The sequence below is a fragment of the Dendrobates tinctorius genome, unplaced genomic scaffold (genome assembly GCF_039654945.1).
Source record: "Dendrobates tinctorius isolate UK_male_01 unplaced genomic scaffold, ASM3965494v1 ptg000191l, whole genome shotgun sequence".
In the NCBI taxonomy this organism is placed as follows: Eukaryota; Metazoa; Chordata; class Amphibia; order Anura; family Dendrobatidae; genus Dendrobates; species Dendrobates tinctorius.
The window spans coordinates 12,667,202-12,688,712 of NW_027361858.1; the positions used below are offsets into that span (position 1 = coordinate 12,667,202).

The 21,511-nt window shown below is 44.4% G+C and overlaps 1 protein-coding gene across 1 annotated transcript in view; it reads left to right on the plus strand.

Moving 5' to 3' along the window:
* Nucleotides 1-21,511, plus strand: part of LOC141055759 (atrial natriuretic peptide receptor 1-like) — a 152,407-nt gene that overhangs the window by 38,723 nt on the left and 92,173 nt on the right. Inside the window, exon 3 of the mRNA XM_073552459.1 lies at nucleotides 19,106-19,199. Within this exon, the coding sequence (XP_073408560.1) occupies nucleotides 19,106-19,199 (94 nt within the window). The remainder of the gene's footprint in view (nucleotides 1-19,105; nucleotides 19,200-21,511) is intronic.

Consider the following 21,511-nt stretch of genomic DNA (forward strand, 5'->3'; position numbering starts at 1 on the left):
ACTTTTAACCCCCAAGTGCTTCACAGAAGTTTATACGGATGTGAAAATAAAAAAATCATTTTTTTCCACAAAAATGATATTTTTGCCCCCAATTTTTTATTTTCCTAAGGGTAACAGGAGAAATTGGACCCCAAAAATTGTTTTGCAATTTGTCCTGAGTAGGCTGATACCCTACATGTGGGGGTAAAACACTGTTTGGGCGCATGGCAGAGCTTGGAAGGGAAGGAGCACCATATGACTTTTTCAACTCAGAATTGGCTGGAATTGAGATCAGACGCAATGTTGCATTTGGAGAGCCCCTGATGTGCCCAAGCAGTGGAAACCCCCAATTCTAACTCCAACCCGAACCCCAACACACCCCTAACCCTAATCTCAACCCAAGCCCTAACCCTAGCCCTAACCCTAACCCTAGCCCTAACCCTAACCCTAGCCCTAACCCTAGCCCTAACCCTAATGGAAAAATGGAAATAAATACATTTTTTTTATTTTATTATTTTTCCCTAGCTAAGGGGGTGATAACGGGGGGGTTTGATTTACTATTTATGGTGGTTTTTATGTTTGGTAGCTGTCGCACGCTAAAAGACGCTTTTTATTGTAAAAATAGTTTTTGCATCACCACATATTGAGAGCTATAATTTTTCCGTATTTTGACCCACCGAGTCATGTGAGGTCTTATTTTTTGCGGGACGAGTTGACGTTTTTATCGGTACCATTTTCGGGCACGTGACATTTTTTGATCGCTTTTTATTCCGATTTTTGGGACGCAGAATGAACAAAAACCAGCGTTTCATGAATTTCTTTTTGGGGGAGTGCGTTTACACCGTTCCGCGTGCGGTAAAATTGATAAAGCGGTTTTATTCTTCGGGTCAGTACGGTTACAGCGATACCTCATTTAGGTCGTTTTTTTATGTTTTGTCGGTTTTATGCAATGAAAACTATTTTATATAAAAAATAATTATTTTTGCATCGCTTTATTCTGCGAGCTATAACTTTTTTATTTTTTCGCTGATGAAGCTGTGTGGTGGCTCGTTTTTTACGGGACAAGATGATGTTTTCAGCAGTAGCATGGATATTTATATGCGTCTTTTTGATCACGCGTTATTACACTTTTTGTTTGGCGGTATGATAATAAATCATTATTTTTTGCTTCGTTTTTTATTTTTATTTTTTAAGGGGTTCGCTAAAGGGGTTAACTAACAGGACAGTTTTATAGGGCGGGTTGTTACGGACGCGGCAATACCTAATATGTGTACTTTTATTGTATGTTTGTTTTTTTATTTTCAAAAAATGAATTTATTGGGGAATATTTTTTTTTTTTTTTACTAATTTATTTGGCGATTTTTTTAAAATTATTTTTGCACTTTTTTTTTATTTTTTTTTACTTTATTACATAGTCCCAGGTGGGACATTATTGTCCTGTGACAGATCGCTGATCTGTCACATCACAGATCACTGTGACAGATCAGCGATCTGTCACAGGCAGTGCCGAAGGCTTCCTCATGCCTGCGCTTTGCAGGCACTGTGGAAGCCAGCTTCCTGCAGGCCCCCGAAGGCCCCCGTCGCCATCATGAATTCGGGGGCCTGGAGGAAAGGAGCCCCCCGCAGCAGCGCTGCACATTGCGCTGCCGTGGGGGGCTCAGGGAAGCACGGAGGGAGCCCCCTCCCTGCCGATGCTTCCCTTTAACTCCCGGTACACCGCGATCATGTTTGATCGCGGTGTGCAAGGCGTTAACGTGTCGGGGGCGGTCCGTGACCGCCCCTGACACATTGTGCCGGGTGTCAGCTGTGATAATCAGCTGACACCCGGCCGCGATCAGCGGTTCTCACCACGTGGGAGTCGCTGATCGCTGAGACGTAGTATCCCGTCCATGGGCATAGGGGCCCAGGTCCCATGGACGGGATAGTACGTCGGATGGCAGGAAGGGGTTAATCTGTTGATGATCCAGTTTTTGGGCAGCACCAACTGCAAAAAATAAAAAATCTTACCAAGACCAGGTCAGAATACCAATGCATTAACACGATTGATCAGACCTCCATAATAAAGGCGGGACAGCACAGGTGCAAAATACTGACAAAACAACCACTCACAAATTCATGGAGGGGGGATTGTCTAGTATTAAAAAACGTACACAGAGGAGGCTTGCATAGGACACCAATGACACAGGTACATATGATGCAGTGTCTGGCTTACAGCCCATTGATGATGCCCATACTATATAATTGCACCCCACAAAGACAGACACCCCAATTCACCCAACCAACACTAGAGGGATCCAGCTGCATCCTGCATAAAAATGAAAAAAATATGCAGTAACAACATGAAAGAGATGTATAAATTATGAGGTATTGCTTGATATTTTGGCCAAAATAGGCAAGCTGGCAACCCACGTCAAGAGTCCTCTTTGTCCATACACTAAAATAAAAAAATGGCTCTCACAGGACAAAAAATTTCACAGAAAAAGAAACAGCCTTACCAAGTCCAGGTCAGAATACCAATGCACCAGACTCCTGTGATAAAAGAGGGGGCACCACAGGGGCAAAATACTGATGAAACAACTACTCACAAAACTACCAATTCATTGATGGGGTGGCTGTCTAGTATTAAAAATACTATAAACGGTTATAAAATGAGCCATAATGGTAGTGTTACATTAAAAGATATTTTGTCCGTTTTTCCAATATTTGGCTTTTATGGGTTGATCTTACCAGCAAAAGATTTTATAAAAGTAATGTTGATACCTTGAAGGAAGATCAGTATAGTAACTACTATTCATTATAGTGTGTTTTCCATAATATGTAATCTGTGATAAGTCACTGGTAATGGGGCACCTTTTTACTGATTCTTTCATAAACCGCACAGCTATTTCCTATTACTTCTAAATACTTATATTACTATATTATTTTACAGAGAAGGCTACTGGAATCTTGAGACTCTTTCTTTCTTATGGAATATTCCCATTACTAGTTCACCTGAGCCCTAGTTTTCCTATTACACTTTATATTTTGACTTACTTTGCAGTTTTAGGATATGACTGAATTGCATCTTCACTTTGTGACTATATCCCTTAGGTCAAGGTGTAAGAAGATTAATAGCTTGGTCCTGACCGTGCATTGTAGAACTGCTTAATACACTAATTTAATTTCCACTGCTAAGTGGGATCTCCATAAGACATGACACCTTTATACCTGTTTCATTTGGAAGAATAAATATATCACTGTAATAATTTGAAGATTCATTCAAGAGAGTAATTTCTTCCATCTTTATGGTTGAGTAACTGCAATATTATTGGTTAGTTTAGTTTACTAAGAAAAACAGAACATTATTCTCATACCACCTATCTTTTATTAATATAAGGTTCTTTCATAATAAGGAGACCTACAATGTAACACGACCATTCCTTCCCATAGGAAAACAATAGGCTTATAAATAAGTACAAATGTACTTAAATAATACACATAAAACCTACAAACACAAACCAATCATTGTTTCATTTGCATTTAGCTTTTTATGTGCACATTGATTCTACATTGTCTCTATGATATTCATGCATTTCTTTGCATTTTCTCCTTTTCTACAGATACAACTATAGAGGTGTTACAATTGTAGAATGCGGGTGCTTCATATTTTTGCAGAATCTATGGAGAGAACACAGACCTAATAGAACATTGAAAAAAATGTTGCACATTTACAAATCAAAGCAAATTATACAATTGTAGATGCAATCAAAATTATTCAACCCCCCATTGCAAGTTAGGTTTATTAGCAAAAATTCCAATGTTCCGCTATTTGCAATAAACTCTCTAAGAACAATTTATATTGCTCAACACAACTAATAGAAAAAAAGATGTCTCTGAATTCAGGGCAAAATTCCACTTTTACTGATTACTGCAGTCTCAGAATAATTAATCTGCTGAATTGAATGCCCCATAATAGCACACATTTACAAATCAGATTTTTTCTTGAGCACATCTGACCTAAAAATTAAGGAATTATTAGGTGTGCTTGAGATAAAACACATCGAAGATGGACTGGTTAGGGACTTGTCACTGTGACATTAGCTAAGGCCTCTTTCACACTTCAGTTTTTTACAATCAGTCACAATCCGCCAGGTTTTGAAAAAAACGGATCCTCAATTTTTTTTTGAGGATCCGTTTTTTTCCCCATTGACTTGCATTAATGGCGGATTGTGACGGATTGCTGTCCGTTGCATCCGTTTTTTTTGAGGATCCGCCAAAAGTTGCTGTCCGTCACCTTCCTCAAAGATTTCAAAACGGAGCTTGCAACGTTTTTTTTCTCTGGCGGATCCTCCAGACACTCATTTAACCCGAAATTCTTTCTGGGTGCCGGACAAAAAAAAATTCCCTCTCTCTCTCTCTCTCTCTCTCTCTCTCTCGCCAGCGGTTCCTTTAAATTTCCTCATTTTCAGGATCCGTCTGAAAACGGATCCTGTGCCATCCGTTCACATCAGTTGAGAACGGATCCGCTTGTCTGACTTTTTGGCGGATTTGAACTGATGCAAAAAACTGAAGTGTGAAAGAGGCCTTAGAGAAAAAAATCATGGCCTTGCCATATAAGAAAAAAATACAAAAAGATAGCAGTTGGAAACATAATTCACAAGTTAACGCCTTAGTGACAGAGCCACTTTGGTACTTAATGACCGGGCCAATTTTTACAATTCTGACCTCTGTCACTTTCTGAAGTTATAGCTCTGGAACGCTTCCATTTATCCCACTGATTCTGAAATTGTTTATTTGTGACATATTGAACATCATGCTAAAGGTAAAATGTCTTTGATATTACTTGCGTTTATTTATGAAAAAAAACTAATTTGGCAAAAATGTTGAAAATGTTGCAATTTTCAAACTCTTAATTTTTGTACCTTAAATCAGAGAGTGGTATCACAGAAAATAGTTAATAAATAACATTTCCCACATGTCTACTTTACATGAGCACAATTTTGGAAGCATATTTTTTTTTGTTATGACTTTATAAGGGTTAAAAGTTGACCAGTGATTTCTCATTTTTCCAACAAAATTCACAAAACCATTTTTTTTGGACCACATCACATTTGAAGTGACTTTGAGGGATCAATATGACAGAAAATACCCAAAAGTGACAGCATTCTAAAAACTGCACCCATCAAGGTGCACAAAACCACATTCAAGAAGTTTATTAACCCTTCAGGTGCTTCACGAGAACTGAAGCAATGTAGAAGGAAAAAATTAAACTGAGACCCTGGAGAACATGATTCGGGTCGGTTTTTACCGACCCCAGTGTTGAGATCACCATTATACATGGAATAATGTCGGCTGCAAAAAAAAAAATGTCTGATTTCCCATTTAATTTCTCTCTCCTCTGATATGATCTAGCACATCAGAGGAGAGAGAAATGGGCACTTCGAGCCCCCCAGTAACTCGGGTGTGCCTGGACCCTCCTGCCTCCCCTGGTCCTGTCTCCCGGCTGTCGGCGTCTTCTTCTGGAAAGAAAATGGCGGGCGTACCTGGCAACAATAGGAATTTTTTTCCAACAGAGGCTGGACAACCATCTGTCTGAGATGGTTTAGTGAATCCTGCATTGACCAGGGGGTTGGCCATGATGACCCTTGAGGTCCCTGCCAACTCTAACATTCTATGACCCAGACCATGGCCATAGGACCAGGGACATGATGGAATGCTAAAGTCTCAAGATCATTAAGAACCTCACACCCTAAAACAAGTCAATGCTAGCCTGTCTGGAGGAGAAATTAAATCACCCACCTCTATCATAAACAATGTATGTAAATGTAGGGGTCAGCAGTACCTTATGTTAGGTGTCGGGTTCCGGACGCTGCACAGCAGGAATCTCAAGCCCTGCTTTCGGCAGTCTCCCATTCCTCTCCGGCCGCACAGGAGACTGCTCAGCAGACTCGTCGATCCAGGCGCTCTGCTCAGACCAGCTCTGTAGGTGTAGTTGCTGCTGCCACCTCTGGTCCAACTATAGCAACGCAGACTGGTCAGCAGCGAGCTACTCCAGGGACTAAGTCTTCCTTTTGGTCCACTGAGCATGCCCGTGGGACGATCTCTCATTGGAGATCGGAGGTCACATGCTCAGGTCCTTCTCCAGCTCGGATTGGACCATCAGGAGGGTTAGGAAGGTCCCGGAAGGACGCTGCTATAAAAGAGCCACATGGCCACACGGCCAAGCGCTAGTATAGACTCTTGTTATTATGTGTGTGAGTGAAGACGGATGCATGAGCCTGGTGACTGACTTATTATGATACCCCTCCCTTGGATATTACGAATGTGGTTAGGGTATTAGTAGTTAGAGTCAGCGCCAGCAGTGGCCTAGTCTATGTGCCACAGAGCACTCCACTCTCCACACAAGCGTTAGCGTCACATAGTGCCATTCACCACAAGGCACCTTTGCACCGCACTAGCATCCGCATTCGGCGGTGCCATGCGCAAGTTAAGCGCTTTCCTCCGCTCTGAAGGTTAGTGGCATCCGCCGAGGCCATGCAGTGCACACCCGGTGCAATTATTATTTACCTTTGCTCTTCCTGACTCCGCAGTTGTGGTGTCGAGCACTCGTGGGTCTAGAAGGACTCTACCCAGCGTCTCAGTCCTGTGACCATACACCTGCGCTCTCTTCGACGAGCTCTGTGAGCTTAACAGGTTTCGGCATCTATGTACAGCGGTAGTGCGGCTCTGTGAGCCAACAGAGTTCGCCTCGTACACACCGGGTAACGTTAACCCACGTGTGTCCATTTATTATACCGCCATATAGTGTCCTCCATTACCGAGCAGCGGTTACCATCTCTGCACGGTGGACCCCAGGCTGTGAACGCACCTTGTCCCATCTTTATTATTTGGTGCATTCTGCAAGCCCGTAACACCTTAAATATTAAAGATGAGACGCGGATATAGGTGATAAGCCAGGTTTCTGTTTCTCTTCACCCTGTCTCGTTTCTTCTGAGGCCATGATCTTTAGACTCTAGCATTGTATGATTTCCCTGCCCTTATGGCTACACTCTGGGTCGGGTCATATATTTATTTTAGTCCAGGTATTCTTGGTGTCCCTTGTGTTGAGGTACTTCCTGTAATTTTATCTGCGTCTTTTTTCATTATAATTTAGTTAAAATAAATTTGCATTTTATCTGTTATAGTTCTTTCTTTTTCTGAGATTACCTATATCTCAGTATTTAATTTTGGTTCATAATACTGATGAATGCATACAGATACATACACAATAGTGTTAATACAGTAATCTGGTGTATATAAGCTGTGGCAAAATGATCTATGTATCAAGATATCCTGATGGTTTATTGTAAACAGTCTGTCTACTTTACAATGGGGGTTGAGTAATTTAGAGTACAACTGTATGATTATAAAATAGGGCTGTTTGGAGAGCTTGTTTGGTTGCATCTTTCAAGTATAGGACACTCTGAACTAAGTAAATATATGAAAGAGGGGAGTGTACCAAGGGATCACCATGGAAATTACAGCGGCTCAGCACTGCCTAAATGTAAAACCTACAGTAAAAATAAGCGCATATATAAACCAAAGATCTGATATGAAAATATTTTTAATATCTTTGGTTCTACATGCATTTATTTTCTTTGTAGATTTCATCTTTCAGGTGGATATGAGATAAAAAAAAGGGAGTAGATATCAATAAGCCCACATTATTTTTGGCAAAAACTTTCTGTGTTTTTTACCCATACGATCCACACAGGCAAAGAAATGGCAGCCAATAGCTGTGTGTTACAGCCAGGACCTGTCTCTAACAACCAATTGTTAACTTGTTAAATGCTGCTGTCAAATTCTGAAAATGGCATTAACAGTGCACCACCATGGGAACGCATGATTCCATGCGGCCATCAGTACACCCATGACGTGATTGAAGGTCGCCAATGGGTTGCTTCGCGATCTGGGGGTCTGTGGAAGACCTCCGTGCTTGTCACTACGGAGCTCCCTTGAAACCCAACTTGTTGCTAGGCTTCAAAGGAGATGCGATTTTTACTATATACAGCAGTACTGTGGTTAAGAAAAGTTTCATCTATCAAAATATCAAACTAAGTCTTAAGTCTTAGTTGTCTGGCAGAGAAAGCGCAAGCCTGGTCCTCCTGGACGCTCTTCTCTGCCAGACAACTAAGACTTAACTGCGCTCCAGCAGCACACTGACATTTGGCTTTATGGGGACATACAAAAAGTGCCCTCCAATTTAAGTACAGACAATCTTTGGGCATGTAACTGATGAATGTCTGCACTGACCGAAACGTTTTGTTTGGTACTACAAATAAACTGCTCCATTTAAGCATTTAAGTTGCGTGCCAGGTTTTCATTATGCCATTAGGTACCGAGATGAGATCCTCAGACCCCTTGTGAGACCATATGCTGGTGCGGTTGGCCCTGGGTTCCTCCTAATGCAGGACAATGTCAGACCTCATGTGGCTGGTAGAGTTGAGCGAAACGGGTCGAAAAAATTCAAAAGTCGCCGACTTTTGGCAAAGTCGGGTTTCATGAAACGAAACCCGACCCTAGGATGAGGTTGGCCACGAGGTCGGCGACTTACGCGCCAAAGTCGCATTTCAAAAGTTTGTTTTGCGCTCTTTTTCAGCCAATCAGGATCCACGGACACTGTGGGCAACGTGATGACATAGGCACGGGTCACCACCATCTTTCAGAAGGGCATGCAAGTGAATGGCTTGCTTTGGTGGGCGTCACAGGGGGTATAAAAGGGCGTGCACGCCGACCGCCATCTTACTTCTGCCGATCTTAGTATAGGGAGAGGTTGCTGCTGATTCTGTAGGGAGAGCGTTAGGCAGGGAAGAAGACAAAAAAACTGCTTCTGCTGCTAGCGATTTGGCCTGCACAACACACAAGTCACTGTGTGTGCAGTGCAAGGGGAGGCTATATTGTGGTGTATCAGTGGTGTTGGTTGTTGGGCTGCCTTTTAAGGCTTCCTGACACGCTGGCATTGCTGTTTACCCACTGCTCCGCAAACTGCTTTTTTAAAAGCAATCCAATCTCCCTTATCCTCTCGTCACTTTGGTCACAGGCAGCTGTGCCATCGAGCGTGTCACATAGCGCTCAGACATCAGTGGGCCGCACACAATCCACAAGTGTCCAGTGTCCAAAAGTGTACGCAGAGATTCAAAATCTCCATTATCCTCTCGTCACTTTGGTCACAGGCAGCTGTGCCATCGAGCGTGTCACATAGCGCTCAGATATCAGTGGGCCGCACACAATCCACAAGTGTCCAGTGTCCAAAAGTGTACGCAGAGATTCAAAATCTCCATTATCCTCTCGTCACTTTGGTCACAGGCAGCTGTGCCATCGAGCGTGTCACATAGCGCTCAGATATCAGTGGGCCGCACACAATCCACAAGTGTCCAGTGTCCAAAAGTGTACGCAGAGATTCAAAATCTCCATTATCCTCTCGTCACTTTGGTCACAGGCAGCTGTGCCATCGAGCGTGTCACATAGCGCTCAGATATCAGTGGGCCGCACACAATCCACAAGTGTCCAGTGTCCAAAAGTGTACGCAGAGATTCAAAATCTCCATTATCCTCTCGTCACTTTGGTCACAGGCAGCTGTGCCATCGAGCGTGTCACATAGCGCTCAGATATCAGTGGGCCGCACACAATCCACAAGTGTCCAGTGTCCAAAAGTGTACGCAGAGATTCAAAATCTCCATTATCCTCTCGTCACTTTGGTCACAGGCAGCTGTGCCATCGAGCGTGTCACATAGCGCTCAGATATCAGTGGGCCGCACACAATCCACAAGTGTCCAGTGTCCAAAAGTGTACGCAGAGATTCAAAATCTCCATTATCCTCTCGTCACTTTGGTCACAGGCAGCTGTGCCATCGAGCGTGTCACATAGCGCTCAGATATCAGTGGGCCGCACACAATCCACAAGTGTCCACTGTCCACAAGTGTACGCAGAGATTCAAAATCTCCATTATCCTCTCGTCACTTTGGTCACAGGCAGCTGTGCCATCGAGCGTGTCACATAGCGCTCAGATATCAGTGGGCCGCACACAATCCACAAGTGTCCAGTGTCCAAAAGTGTACGCAGAGATTCAAAATCTCCATTATCCTCTCGTCACTTTGGTCACAGGCAGCTGTGCCATCGAGCGTGTTACATAGCGCTCAGATATCAGTGGGCCGCACACAATCCACAAGTGTCCACTGTCCACAAGTGTACGCAGAGATTCTAAAACTCCCCTGTCCTATAGACACCTTGTACCTTGTTTTACATTACTATATAGTTTGTTGGATTTTGTCTACATTTCTACCAAAAATGAGGAAGGCTGGTGGAAGAGGCCGTGGAATTGGGCGGGGGTTGGCAGCTGGTAATGATGGTGTTGGTGGTGGATCTGATGGTAGTGGCAAGAGCAAAATAGGACCGAATGCAGGAGGTGCTGACCCTGCGTCATCGTCTGGCTACATAAGGACTCAAACGCTTAGTTTTCTAGGAGTTGGCAAACCGCTTTTAAAGGCAGAGCATCAGGAAAAAGTTTTGTCTTACATTACTGACTCAGCCTCCAGCTCTATCGCCTCCTCTTCTTCAGTTGTAAAAAGTAAAAGCACTGAGTCGTCATTGGAGGCTCATGTTCATGAACCACACCTTTCCTTGTGTCCTTCACCCCAACCAAGATTGAAGGATGACGCAGGCCATACTACTGATTACTCCATGGAGCTGTTTTCACATACCATGCCTGGATTATCAAGTCAAATGGTGAATTACCCAGGCCAAGATGAATCTGACATGGAGTGCACTGATGCACAGCCGCTGATGGATGATTCTGCTGGTACATTCACTCAGAGCACTACATTGTCCTCGCAGTGTACAGAGCCAGATTTTGACCCTGATGAGACTCAGGTGCCCCTTCCCGCACACTATACCACCATACACGGTGACACAGAGAAAGGTGCACATGACATAGAAGAGGAGGTGATGGATGACCCAGTTGTTGACCCAGATTGGCATCCATTGGGGGAAGAGGGTGCTGCTTCCAATAGCTCAGATGAGGAGCATCCACAGCAGACATCGACATCGCAACAGCTGTTATCTGGCAGGCCCGGAGCACTCCAAAGACAGGTTCCAAACATCAAAAGAGTTGCTGGACAGCTTGTCCAGAGGGTCAAAAGATCACAGCGTGCTAGGCCGCAAAATGTCTGCCAAAGTAGGAAGAGTGCAGTGTGGCAGTTTTTTGAACAAAATCCTCATGATCAGGCCAAGGTTATCTGTAAGAAGTGCGCAAAGACCTTTAGCCGAGGGAAAAATCTGAAAAATTTGAATACCAGTTGCATGCTTAGACATTTAACCAGCATGCACTTGCAAGCGTGGACACAACACCAAACCTCAAGTGCCACATGTGCAACTGATCACAACGAAGGTAGTCAGCAACGCTACATTGTTTCCCCCACTGTAAGCCCACCGGTTAGCACAGCAGCAAATGTTGAGGTGTCGTTGCAAGGCCACAGCAGTCAGGGAATCCCACTGTTATATCAATGAAAGACTGATTCTAGGCCATCAGAAAGAACAACAACTCCATCACCATCATCAACCCTCTCTCAGTCCGCCCTGTCCACCGCTACTTCCACCATATGCAGCTCTCAAGTCCAGCTCACCCTCCCAGACACTATGAGTAGGTCAAGAAAGTACTCAGTCTCTCATCCGCGTACACTGGGTTTGAACGCCCACATTGCCAAACTAATCTCGTTTGAGATGATGCCCTTTCGGTTGGTGGAAAGCACAGCTTTCCGTTTACTCATGGCCTATGCAGTACCACGCTATGACCTACCCAGTCGCCACTTCTTCTCTCGCAAAGCCATCCCAGCCCTCCACCATCATGTGAAAGACCGCATTGTCCATGCACTCAAGCAGTCAGTGAGCGGAAAGGTGCACCTCACAACTGATGCATGGTCCAGTCGGGATGGCCAGGGCCGTTACGTGTCCATCACTGCGCACTGGGTTAATGTGGTGGATGCAGGGTCCACAGGGGACAGCGGTGGTGGGACAGTGCTGCCTAGCCCACGGTATAGGAAACAGTTGGCTGTAGGCGTTCGACCCTCCTCCTCCTCCTCCTCCTCCTCCAGAAGCGACAGCTCGTCCACAGACCGCAGTCGTACGAGCACTCCATCTGCAGCTGCCACTGTTGCACACGATGTGTCCCCCTATCGAGCAGCTAGTGGAAAGCGTCAGCAGGCTGTGTTGCAGATGATGTGTTTGGGCGACAGACACACCGCCGAGGTGCTGGCCGAGTACTTGAAGCGACAAACTGAGTCATGGCTGGGCAGTGTACATCTTGAGGCAGGCAAGGTAGTTAGTGATAACGGCCGTAATTTTGTGGCCGCCATAGCCCTTTCAAAACTCAGCCACATACCTTGCTTGGCTCACACCTTGAACCTGGTGGTGCAGTGCTTTCTCAAAAATTATCCGGAGTTAACAGCCCTGCTCCAGAAGGTGCGAAGACTGTGCGCGCACATCCGCCGGTCGCCTGTACACTCCGTTCGTATGCAGAAGCTGCAGCGATTGCTCCACCTTCCCAACCACCGCCTCATTATCGACATTGCAACAAGGTGGAACTCCACCCTGCACATGGTGGAGCGGCTGTGCGAGCAGAGGCAGGCCATAATGCATTTGTGGGAGGATACACGGCCAGGCACTTTGAGAGCAGACATGGAGTTGACAGGCGTGCAGTGGTCGAAGCTGAAAGACCTTTGTAAAGTCCTTCAGTGTTTTGAGGAATGCACACGGCTGGTAAGCGCAGACGACGCCATCCTAAGCATGAGCATCCCACTTATGTGTCTGCTCATGCAAACTTTGATGCACCTTAAGGAGCAGGCGTCTGCAGCCAATGTTGATGAGGAGGAAGAGGAGGAGGGAATCCTTGATGACATTCAGCCATTGTCTGCTCAGGGACCTCTCCTGGACGAGGTGGAGGAAGAAGAGGAGGAGGAGGATGATGGGGATGATTACTTAGGGGAGGAGGATGCATCTCGTGGGGCAAGTGAAAATGTTGGCGTGGCAAGGTCTGGTACAGGGTTTGTGCGTGACTGGAGGGATGTGGATTTGCCAGAAAGTGCTCCTCCACCCAGCACTCGCAGTGCATCATTGACACCGGGAACATTGGCCCACATGTCAGATTATGCCTTGCGGATCCTAAAAAGGGACCCCCGCATTGCCAAAATGATGAACGATGACGACTACTGGTTGGCCAGCATCCTGGATCCACGCTATAAAGGCAAATTACAAAATATCATGCCACAGGAGAACCTTGACCTAATATTGGCTAATAAACAAGCAACTCTGGTAAATCGTTTGCTTGAGGCATTCCCAGCACACAGCAGCGGTGATGGTTCTCACACGAGCCATACGGGCCAGGGGCAGCTTGGCAGAGGTGTTCGTGGTGCACACAGCAGAAGTGGCGTTGGAGACAGGGGTTTCATGACAATGTTGTGGACTGATTTTTCAAATACCGCTCACACAACTGGTAATACTGCATCGATGGAAAGTGACAGGAGACACCAGTTGTCAACTATGGTTACAAACTACTTTTCCTCCCATATCGATGTTCTCCCACACAGGTCATTCCCCTTTGACTATTGGGCCGCTAAACTGGACACCTGGCCTGAATTGGCACAATATGCCTTACAGGAGCTCGCTTGCCCAGCTGCAAGTGTGCTATCTGAAAGAGTCTTCAGTGCAGCTGGATCAATCCTGACAGAAAAAAGGACCCGTCTGTCAACCCAAAATGTGGATGATCTAACCTTCATTAAAATGAACCACGCATGGGTTTCCAAGGATTTTGTCCCACCTTCCCCTGATGACACATAGGGTGACAGAAAAATGGCTTGCTTTGGTCCACCTCTTCCTGGTACTTCACCTATTTCGCCTTTTGCATCAGCTGAATGTCCAACATCAACATATGCCACTTTCTAAAACTCCCTAACTGTGCTGCCTCCCCCCCCATGGCCGGGGTCACCACCTACCGCACGACACTGTGCGAGTGCCGTTGCCCTGGACAGGTGGGTAGGCCGACTCTTGGGCGCGGGCACTGGCACAGGGTCCCTCATAGTGCAATCAAGTGTCTCTGACGGTGGTGGTGCACACCCGCCGTCAGACACACCGCTGTACTATGAGGGGCCCAGTGCCAGTACCGACGCCCATGAGTGGGCCCCCCTTGCTTGGCCAGGGCCCCAGCATTTGCAATCTTTACCTCTCCCTGCTCCTCCGCTGTGTAATCTGGGCCGTCAAATCCATACTGTGCCTGACACCATCTGAGCCTGCCTCCTGAGACATATATTTTGAATGTGTACGCTATCCATACATGTTATCCAGGGATACGGTACCCTTTCTAACCTTTGTGCAATGACGTGCAATCCATACTGGGCCTAACACCGTCTGAGCCTGCCTCATGCTGTATAGACATATATTTTGAATGTGTACGCTATCCATACATGTTATCCGGGGATACGGTACCCTTTCTAACCTTTGTGCAATGACGTGCAATCCATACTGGGCCTAACACCGTCTGAGCCTGCCTCATGCTGTATAGACATATATTTTGAATGTGTACGCTATCCATACATGTTATCCGGGGATACGGTACCCCTTCTAACCTTTGTGCAATGACGTGCAATCCATACTGGGCCTAACACCGTCTGAGCCTGCCTCATGCTGTATAGACATATATTTTGAATGTGTACGCTATCCATACATGTTATCCGGGGATACGGTACCCCTTCTAACCTTTGTGCAATGACGTGCAATCCATACTGGGCCTAACACCGTCTGAGCCTGCCTCATGCTGTATAGACATATATTTTGAATGTGTACGCTATCCATACATGTTATCCGGGGATACGGTACCCTTTCTAACCTTTGTGCAATCACGTGCAATCCATACTGGGCCTAACACCGTCTGAGCCTGCCTCATGCTGTATAGACATATATTTTGAATGTGTACGCTATCCATACATGTTATCCGGGGATACGGTACCCCTTCTAACCTTTGTGCAATGACGTGCAATCCATACTGGGCCTAACACCGTCTGAGCCTGCCTCATGCTGTATAGACATATATTTTGAATGTGTACGCTATCCATACATGTTATCCGGGGATACGGTACCCCTTCTAACCTTTGTGCAATGACGTGCAATCCATACTGGGCCTAACACCGTCTGAGCCTGCCTCATGCTGTATAGACATATATTTTGAATGTGTACGCTATCCATACATGTTATCCGGGGATACGGCACCCCTTCTAACCTTTGTGCAATGACGTGCAATCCATACTGGGCCTAACACCGTCTGAGCCTGCCTCATGATGTATAGACATATATTTTGAATGTGTACGCTATCCATACATGTTATCCAGGGATACGGTACCCTTTCTAACCTTTGTGCAATGACGTGCAATCCATACTGGGCCTAACACCGTCTGAGCCTGCCTCATGCTGTATAGACATATATTTTGAATGTGTACGCTATCCATACATGTTATCCGGGGATACGGTACCCCTTCTAACCTTTGTGCAATGACGTGCAATCCATACTGGGCCTAACACCGTCTGAGCCTGCCTCATGCTGTATAGACATATATTTTGAATGTGTACGCTATCCATACATGTTATCCGGGGATACGGTACCCTTTCTAACCTTTGTGCAATGACGTGCAATGCATACTGGGCCTAACACCGTCTGAGCCTGCCTCATGCTGTATAGACATATATTTTGAATGTGTACGCTATCCATACATGTTATCCGGGGATACGGTACCCCTTCTAACCTTTGTGCAATGACGTGCAATCCATTCTGGGCCTAACACCGTCTGAGCCTGCCTCATGCTGTATAGACATATATTTTGAATTTGTACGCTATCCATACATGTTATCCGGGGATACGGTACCCTTTCTAACCTTTGTGCAATCACGTGCAATCCATACTGGGCCTAACACCGTCTGAGCCTGCCTCATGCTGTATAGACATATATTTTGAATGTGTACGCTATCCATACATGTTATCCGGGGATACGGTACCCTTTCTAACCTTTGTGCAATGACGTGCAATCCATACTGGGCCTAACACCGTCTGAGCCTGCCTCATGCTGTATAGACATATATTTTGAATGTGTACGTTATCCATACATGTTATCCAGGGATACGGTACCCCTTCTAACCTTTGTGCAATGACGTGCAATCCATACTGGGCCTAACACCGTCTGAGCCTGCCTCATGCTGTATAGACATATATTTTGAATGTGTACGCTATCCATACATGTTATCCGGGGATACGGTACCCTTTCAAACCTTTGTGCAATCACGTGCAATCCATACTGGGCCTAACACCGTCTGAGCCTGCCTCATGCTGTCTAGACATATATTTTGAATGTGTACGCTATCCATACATGTTATCCGGGGATACGGTACCCCTTCTAACCTTTGTGCAATGACGTGCAATCCATACTGGGCCTAACACCGTCTGAGCCTGCCTCATGCTGTATAGACATATATTTTGAATGTGTACGCTATCCATACATGTTATCCGGGGATACGGTACCCCTTCTAACCTTTGTGCAATGACGTGCAATCCATACTGGGCCTAACACCGTCTGAGCCTGCCTCATGCTGTATAGACATATATTTTGAATGTGTACGCTATCCATACATGTTATCCGGGGATACGGTACCCCTTCTAACCTTTGTGCAATGACGTGCAATCCATACTGGGCCTAACACCGTCTGAGCCTGCCTCATGCTGTATAGACATATATTTTGAATGTGTACGCTATCCATACATGTTATCCGGGGATACGGTACCCTTTCTAACCTTTGTGCAATGACGTGCAATCCATACTGGGCCTAACACAGTCTGAGCCTGCCTCATGCTGTATAGACATATATTTTGAATGTGTACGCTATCCATACATGTTATCCGGGGATACGGTACCCCTTCTAACCTTTGTGCAATGACGTGCAATCCATACTGGGCCTAACACCGTCTGAGCCTGCCTCATGCTGTATAGACATATATTTTGAATGTGTACGCTATCCATACATGTTATCCAGGGATACGGTACCCTTTCTAACCTTTGTGCAATCACGTGCAATCCATACTGGGCGTGAGAACGGCTGGCGAGCTGTTAAGCAAGCTACAGCACCTGTCCAGACAAGTACAGGGATTCCCTAGCGAGGAGACTTATTTGATTGTTTTCTATGTTGGGACAGCAATTTTTGGGGAGCAATATACTCTGGAGAATGATAGATGGGGCCCACCATACACTGGAACATTCCAAAGGTGGACATCAGACACTGGAGCAGCATTTACAGGGCCCATTATACACTAGAGCATTAGAAATGGGGCCCATTATGTTTGGAGCATTATTTGGGCCCATAAGACAGTGGAGCTTCATCCATGGGGACCAACATATACTGTAGCATTATGTGGAGCTCATCATATACTGTTTCAAACATTATATGGGACCAATGATTTTGTATGGAGAAATAGATGGGCCTCGTCATGAGATGTAAAAAGTGAGGTATTTTTCATTGTACTATACCGCTATTTCTCTGCCGTATCGGAGCATGATGAGTTGTGGTATGTGTTAAAGGGGCGCTCTTTCGCCCAGGGCACATGAAAACCTGCAGCCAGCCCTCCCCCCACAAATTTAGCCAAATAACCCCCATTTTTCAGTGCGTAACTTGTATTATGAAGTTAATTAAGGTTGACAAGCTTAAGTAAGAAGAATTGATGCTTTTGGCATTCAAATGGGCACTGTAGGTGTGTTTCCTGTCCTCCTCTCACTGCCGACTTTTATTCCCCATTGACTTACATTGGGTTTCGTGTTTCGGGACGACCCCGACTTTTCCCTATAATCGGACGATCTTGCTCGACCCGACTTTTGGAAAAGTCGGGTTTCACAAAACGAAACGCGACCCTAAAAAACCAAAAGTCGCTCAACTCTAGTGGCTGGAGTGTGTCAGCAGTTCCTGCAAGATGAAGGCATTGAAGCAATGGACTGGCCCGCCCGTTCCCCAGACCTGAATCCGATTGAGCACATCTGGGACATCATGTCTCGCTCCATCCACCAACGTCACATTGCACCACACACTGTCCAGGAGTTGGCGGATGCTTTAGCCCAGGTCTGGGAGGAGATCCCTCAGGAGAGCATCGGCCTCATCATCAAGAGCATGCCCAGGCATTGCAGGAAGGTCATACGGGCACGTGGAGACCACACATACTGCTGAGCATCTTTTCCTTGTTATGAGGCAATTCTACTAAAGATGGATCAGCCTGTAATTTGATCTTCCACTTTGATTTTGAGTATTATTCCAAATCCAGACCTCCATGGGATATTCATTTTGATTTACATTGATAATTGTTATGTTTTATTGTTCTGAACACATTCCACTATGCAATGAATAAAGATTTGCAACTGGAATATTTAATTCAGAGATATCTAGGATGTGGTATTTTAGTGTTCCCTTTATTTTTTTGAGCAGTATATATATGTATATATATATATATTTCGTTGGGCAGGATATCAATCTGAAATTTTTGGTTAAATTGTGTGGAAAATTACTATGTACTCAGCTAGATGGAACAAGTATTTAAGTCATTATCTTTTCATCATCTCATTTGTTGTAGGTTGATGACAAATGGTTTAACATTGCTGCAGAGCAATGTCAAAGAACATTTCACAGGAGGATCTAGATATTGTTAGTTATTAAAGGGCTTATCTGGTGGAATAAAAAAAGGTTTTATTTAGAATAAAAAATAAAAGTAATTTCATGAGCTATCTCAGCCCCCTTCTAAATCCTGACTGATGCAGTGACAAAGAAGGAGGCTGGCTTAGCTCATGGACCAGAAAGTCAGCCCCCTTCACATACATCACTCATAAATAGGAAGGTAGGGAACCATTTTGCCTGCGTTGAAATGAACATGGTGGTAGAAGAAGTGAAATCAAATTATTAAAGTGCGAAAGTGCGTTAATAAGTTTTATTATTTTACATTCTGACAACTAATTTTGTTTTACTAGTATCTCTCGCCATTCAGCCCCATTAAAAAGGTGAATGAATGCAAAAATGTAATTATTTTTATTCTTTGCATTAGATGGAAAAATATAGTAAACATCTGGAGCTATTAGTTGCAGAGCGAACACAAGATCTAATGTATGAAAAACAAAAAACAGACCGTCTTCTATACAGTAAGTGAAAATATTTTTTCTTTTTAAAAAGCCTATTTAACTTCACTGCTGATTTTCAAATTACAGTACTATAACTGCAGAAATCTTTTATGATTTTCTGTCACATGATAAAGATATTTTCCCAGAATATAAATTTATGACCCATCATTAAGATCTTCACTGTGTCATATGTGAGGGTCTGGGGTCCTTGAGTCTCTTCAGAGAGCAGAACTGCATTAAATGTAGTTGTGGGGGTCAAGGGCCTGGATAGTTAGATAGGGGCAGCAAGGTGGCTCAATGGTTAGCGCTGCTAGCAAAAAACGTTTTCTCTTAGGTCATTAAAGGGGTTTTCCACTACTGGACAACTTGTCTAAAATGCTAAAGTGTGTCAGATAATATAAAAAAGAATACATATCTCCCAAAACGGCACTTGTATAGTAGATGAGATGAGTTTTTAACCCCTATCTGTGGCACTTTAGCATAAAAGAAAGGGTTGTCCAGTAGTGGACAACCCCTTTAATATTAGAACAGTAAGGGGGAGACTCAACAGCTGAATAAAGCGGTAACAGTTCATGTGAATGAGACTGAGTTACAATGCCAAGGCACAACGAGGACCCAACATATTGGATTATGCTAGGATAGGCAATGAAGGAGACATGGCCTTTTCACTTAGCTGATTGGTAAAAAAAAAAGTGCCAGAAGTAAAGTGTTCTTCAATCACATATTGATTAAATATCCTTTGAGTACATTCACAAATAGTAGCATATTAGTATATCAGCACAGATGCATACAAATTGGTACCATAGCATATACAGTAGCTAGCAAAAGTATTCACCCCCCTATTTTGTGTTTTTGTACCTCACAGCCTGAAATTTCACTGGTTATTTTTGAGGGTTTGCATTAGTTCATTTAAAGAACATGCCTACAACTGTGAACATTTGTTTTTCTTTTTTATTGGCAAGCAAATAACAAATAGGACAAAGTAACCGAAAACTTCAGTAAGCATAACTAACCCCCCTAAAGTCAGTACTTTGTAGAGCCTCCTTCTGCGGCAATTACAGTGGCAAGTCGCTGTGGATAACTCTTTTTGAGCTTTCCACATCTTGTCACTTGGATTTTTGTCCATTCCTCAAGCAAAACTGCTCCAGTTCCTTCTAGTTAGGTGGTTTCTTCTGGTGAGCAGCAATCTTCAAGTCAGACCACAAATTCTCAATTAGATTACAGTCTGGTCTGTGACTAGGCCACTCCAAAACATTTACACGCTTCCCCTTACACCACTCGAGTGTTGCTTTAGAGGTATGCTTTACATCATTGTCTTTTTGGTAGGTGAACTTCCGTCCCAGTCGCAAATCACTGACAGACTGAAACAGATTTTGTTCAAGATTATCCCTGTATTTCACGCCATCCATCTTCCCCTTGATTTGGACCATTTTCCATGTCCCTTCTGCTGAAAAATATCCTCACAGCATTATGCTGCCACCACTGTATCACTGTGGGTATGGTGTTCTTGGGGTGATTAGCTGTGTTGGTTTGGCGCCAGAAGTAGAGTTTACCTTGCTCACCATAAAGTTCAATTTTGGTCTCATCTGACCTCAGAATCAATTAAGAAAAATCGCATCAAAAACGGATCAATGGTTAAGATACCTTTGTGCGATTTCGGACCGTTAAAATGGGACCGTTTTTTTAATCGTTGTGTGTGACTCCAGCCTAAGACCACAATAAGCCGTACACTCCAGAGACTTGGCCTTTATGAAAGAATGAACAGAAAAAAAGCCTTTACTTTCATATAAGGGTGTGTGCACACACTGCGGATTCTGCTGCAGATCCGCAGCGGTTTTGGCTCTGCGGATCCACAGCAGATTCTGCTGTGTTGTACAGTACCTTTATTTCCTATGGAAAAAAAAAAAAAAAGCAGTGCACATGCTGCGGATTTTTCCGCACGGATTTGCTGCGGTTTACGATCCTTCAGGGTTACCTTGGTTCTCTGTGCTGCCTCTCTGATTAATGCCCTCCTTCCTCAGGCTGAGAGTTTTTCCAGGCAGCCCTCTCTTGACAGATTTGTTGTGGTACCATGTTCTTTCCAGTTGATGATAATTGGTTTTGATGGTGCTCTGGGTAGTCATGAGAGATTAGGATATTTTTTATAACTCATCCTTGACTTGTACTTCTTAACAACTTTGTCCCTGACTTGTTTGAAGATTTCCTTGGACTTTATGGTGGTGTTTGGTTAGTGATACCTCTTACACACAGGTCCTTTCACTAAGCACATGACTTATGAGGATAATTGCTTGCACCAGAAATTTTTAGGGGCTTCACAGCAAAAGGGGTGAATA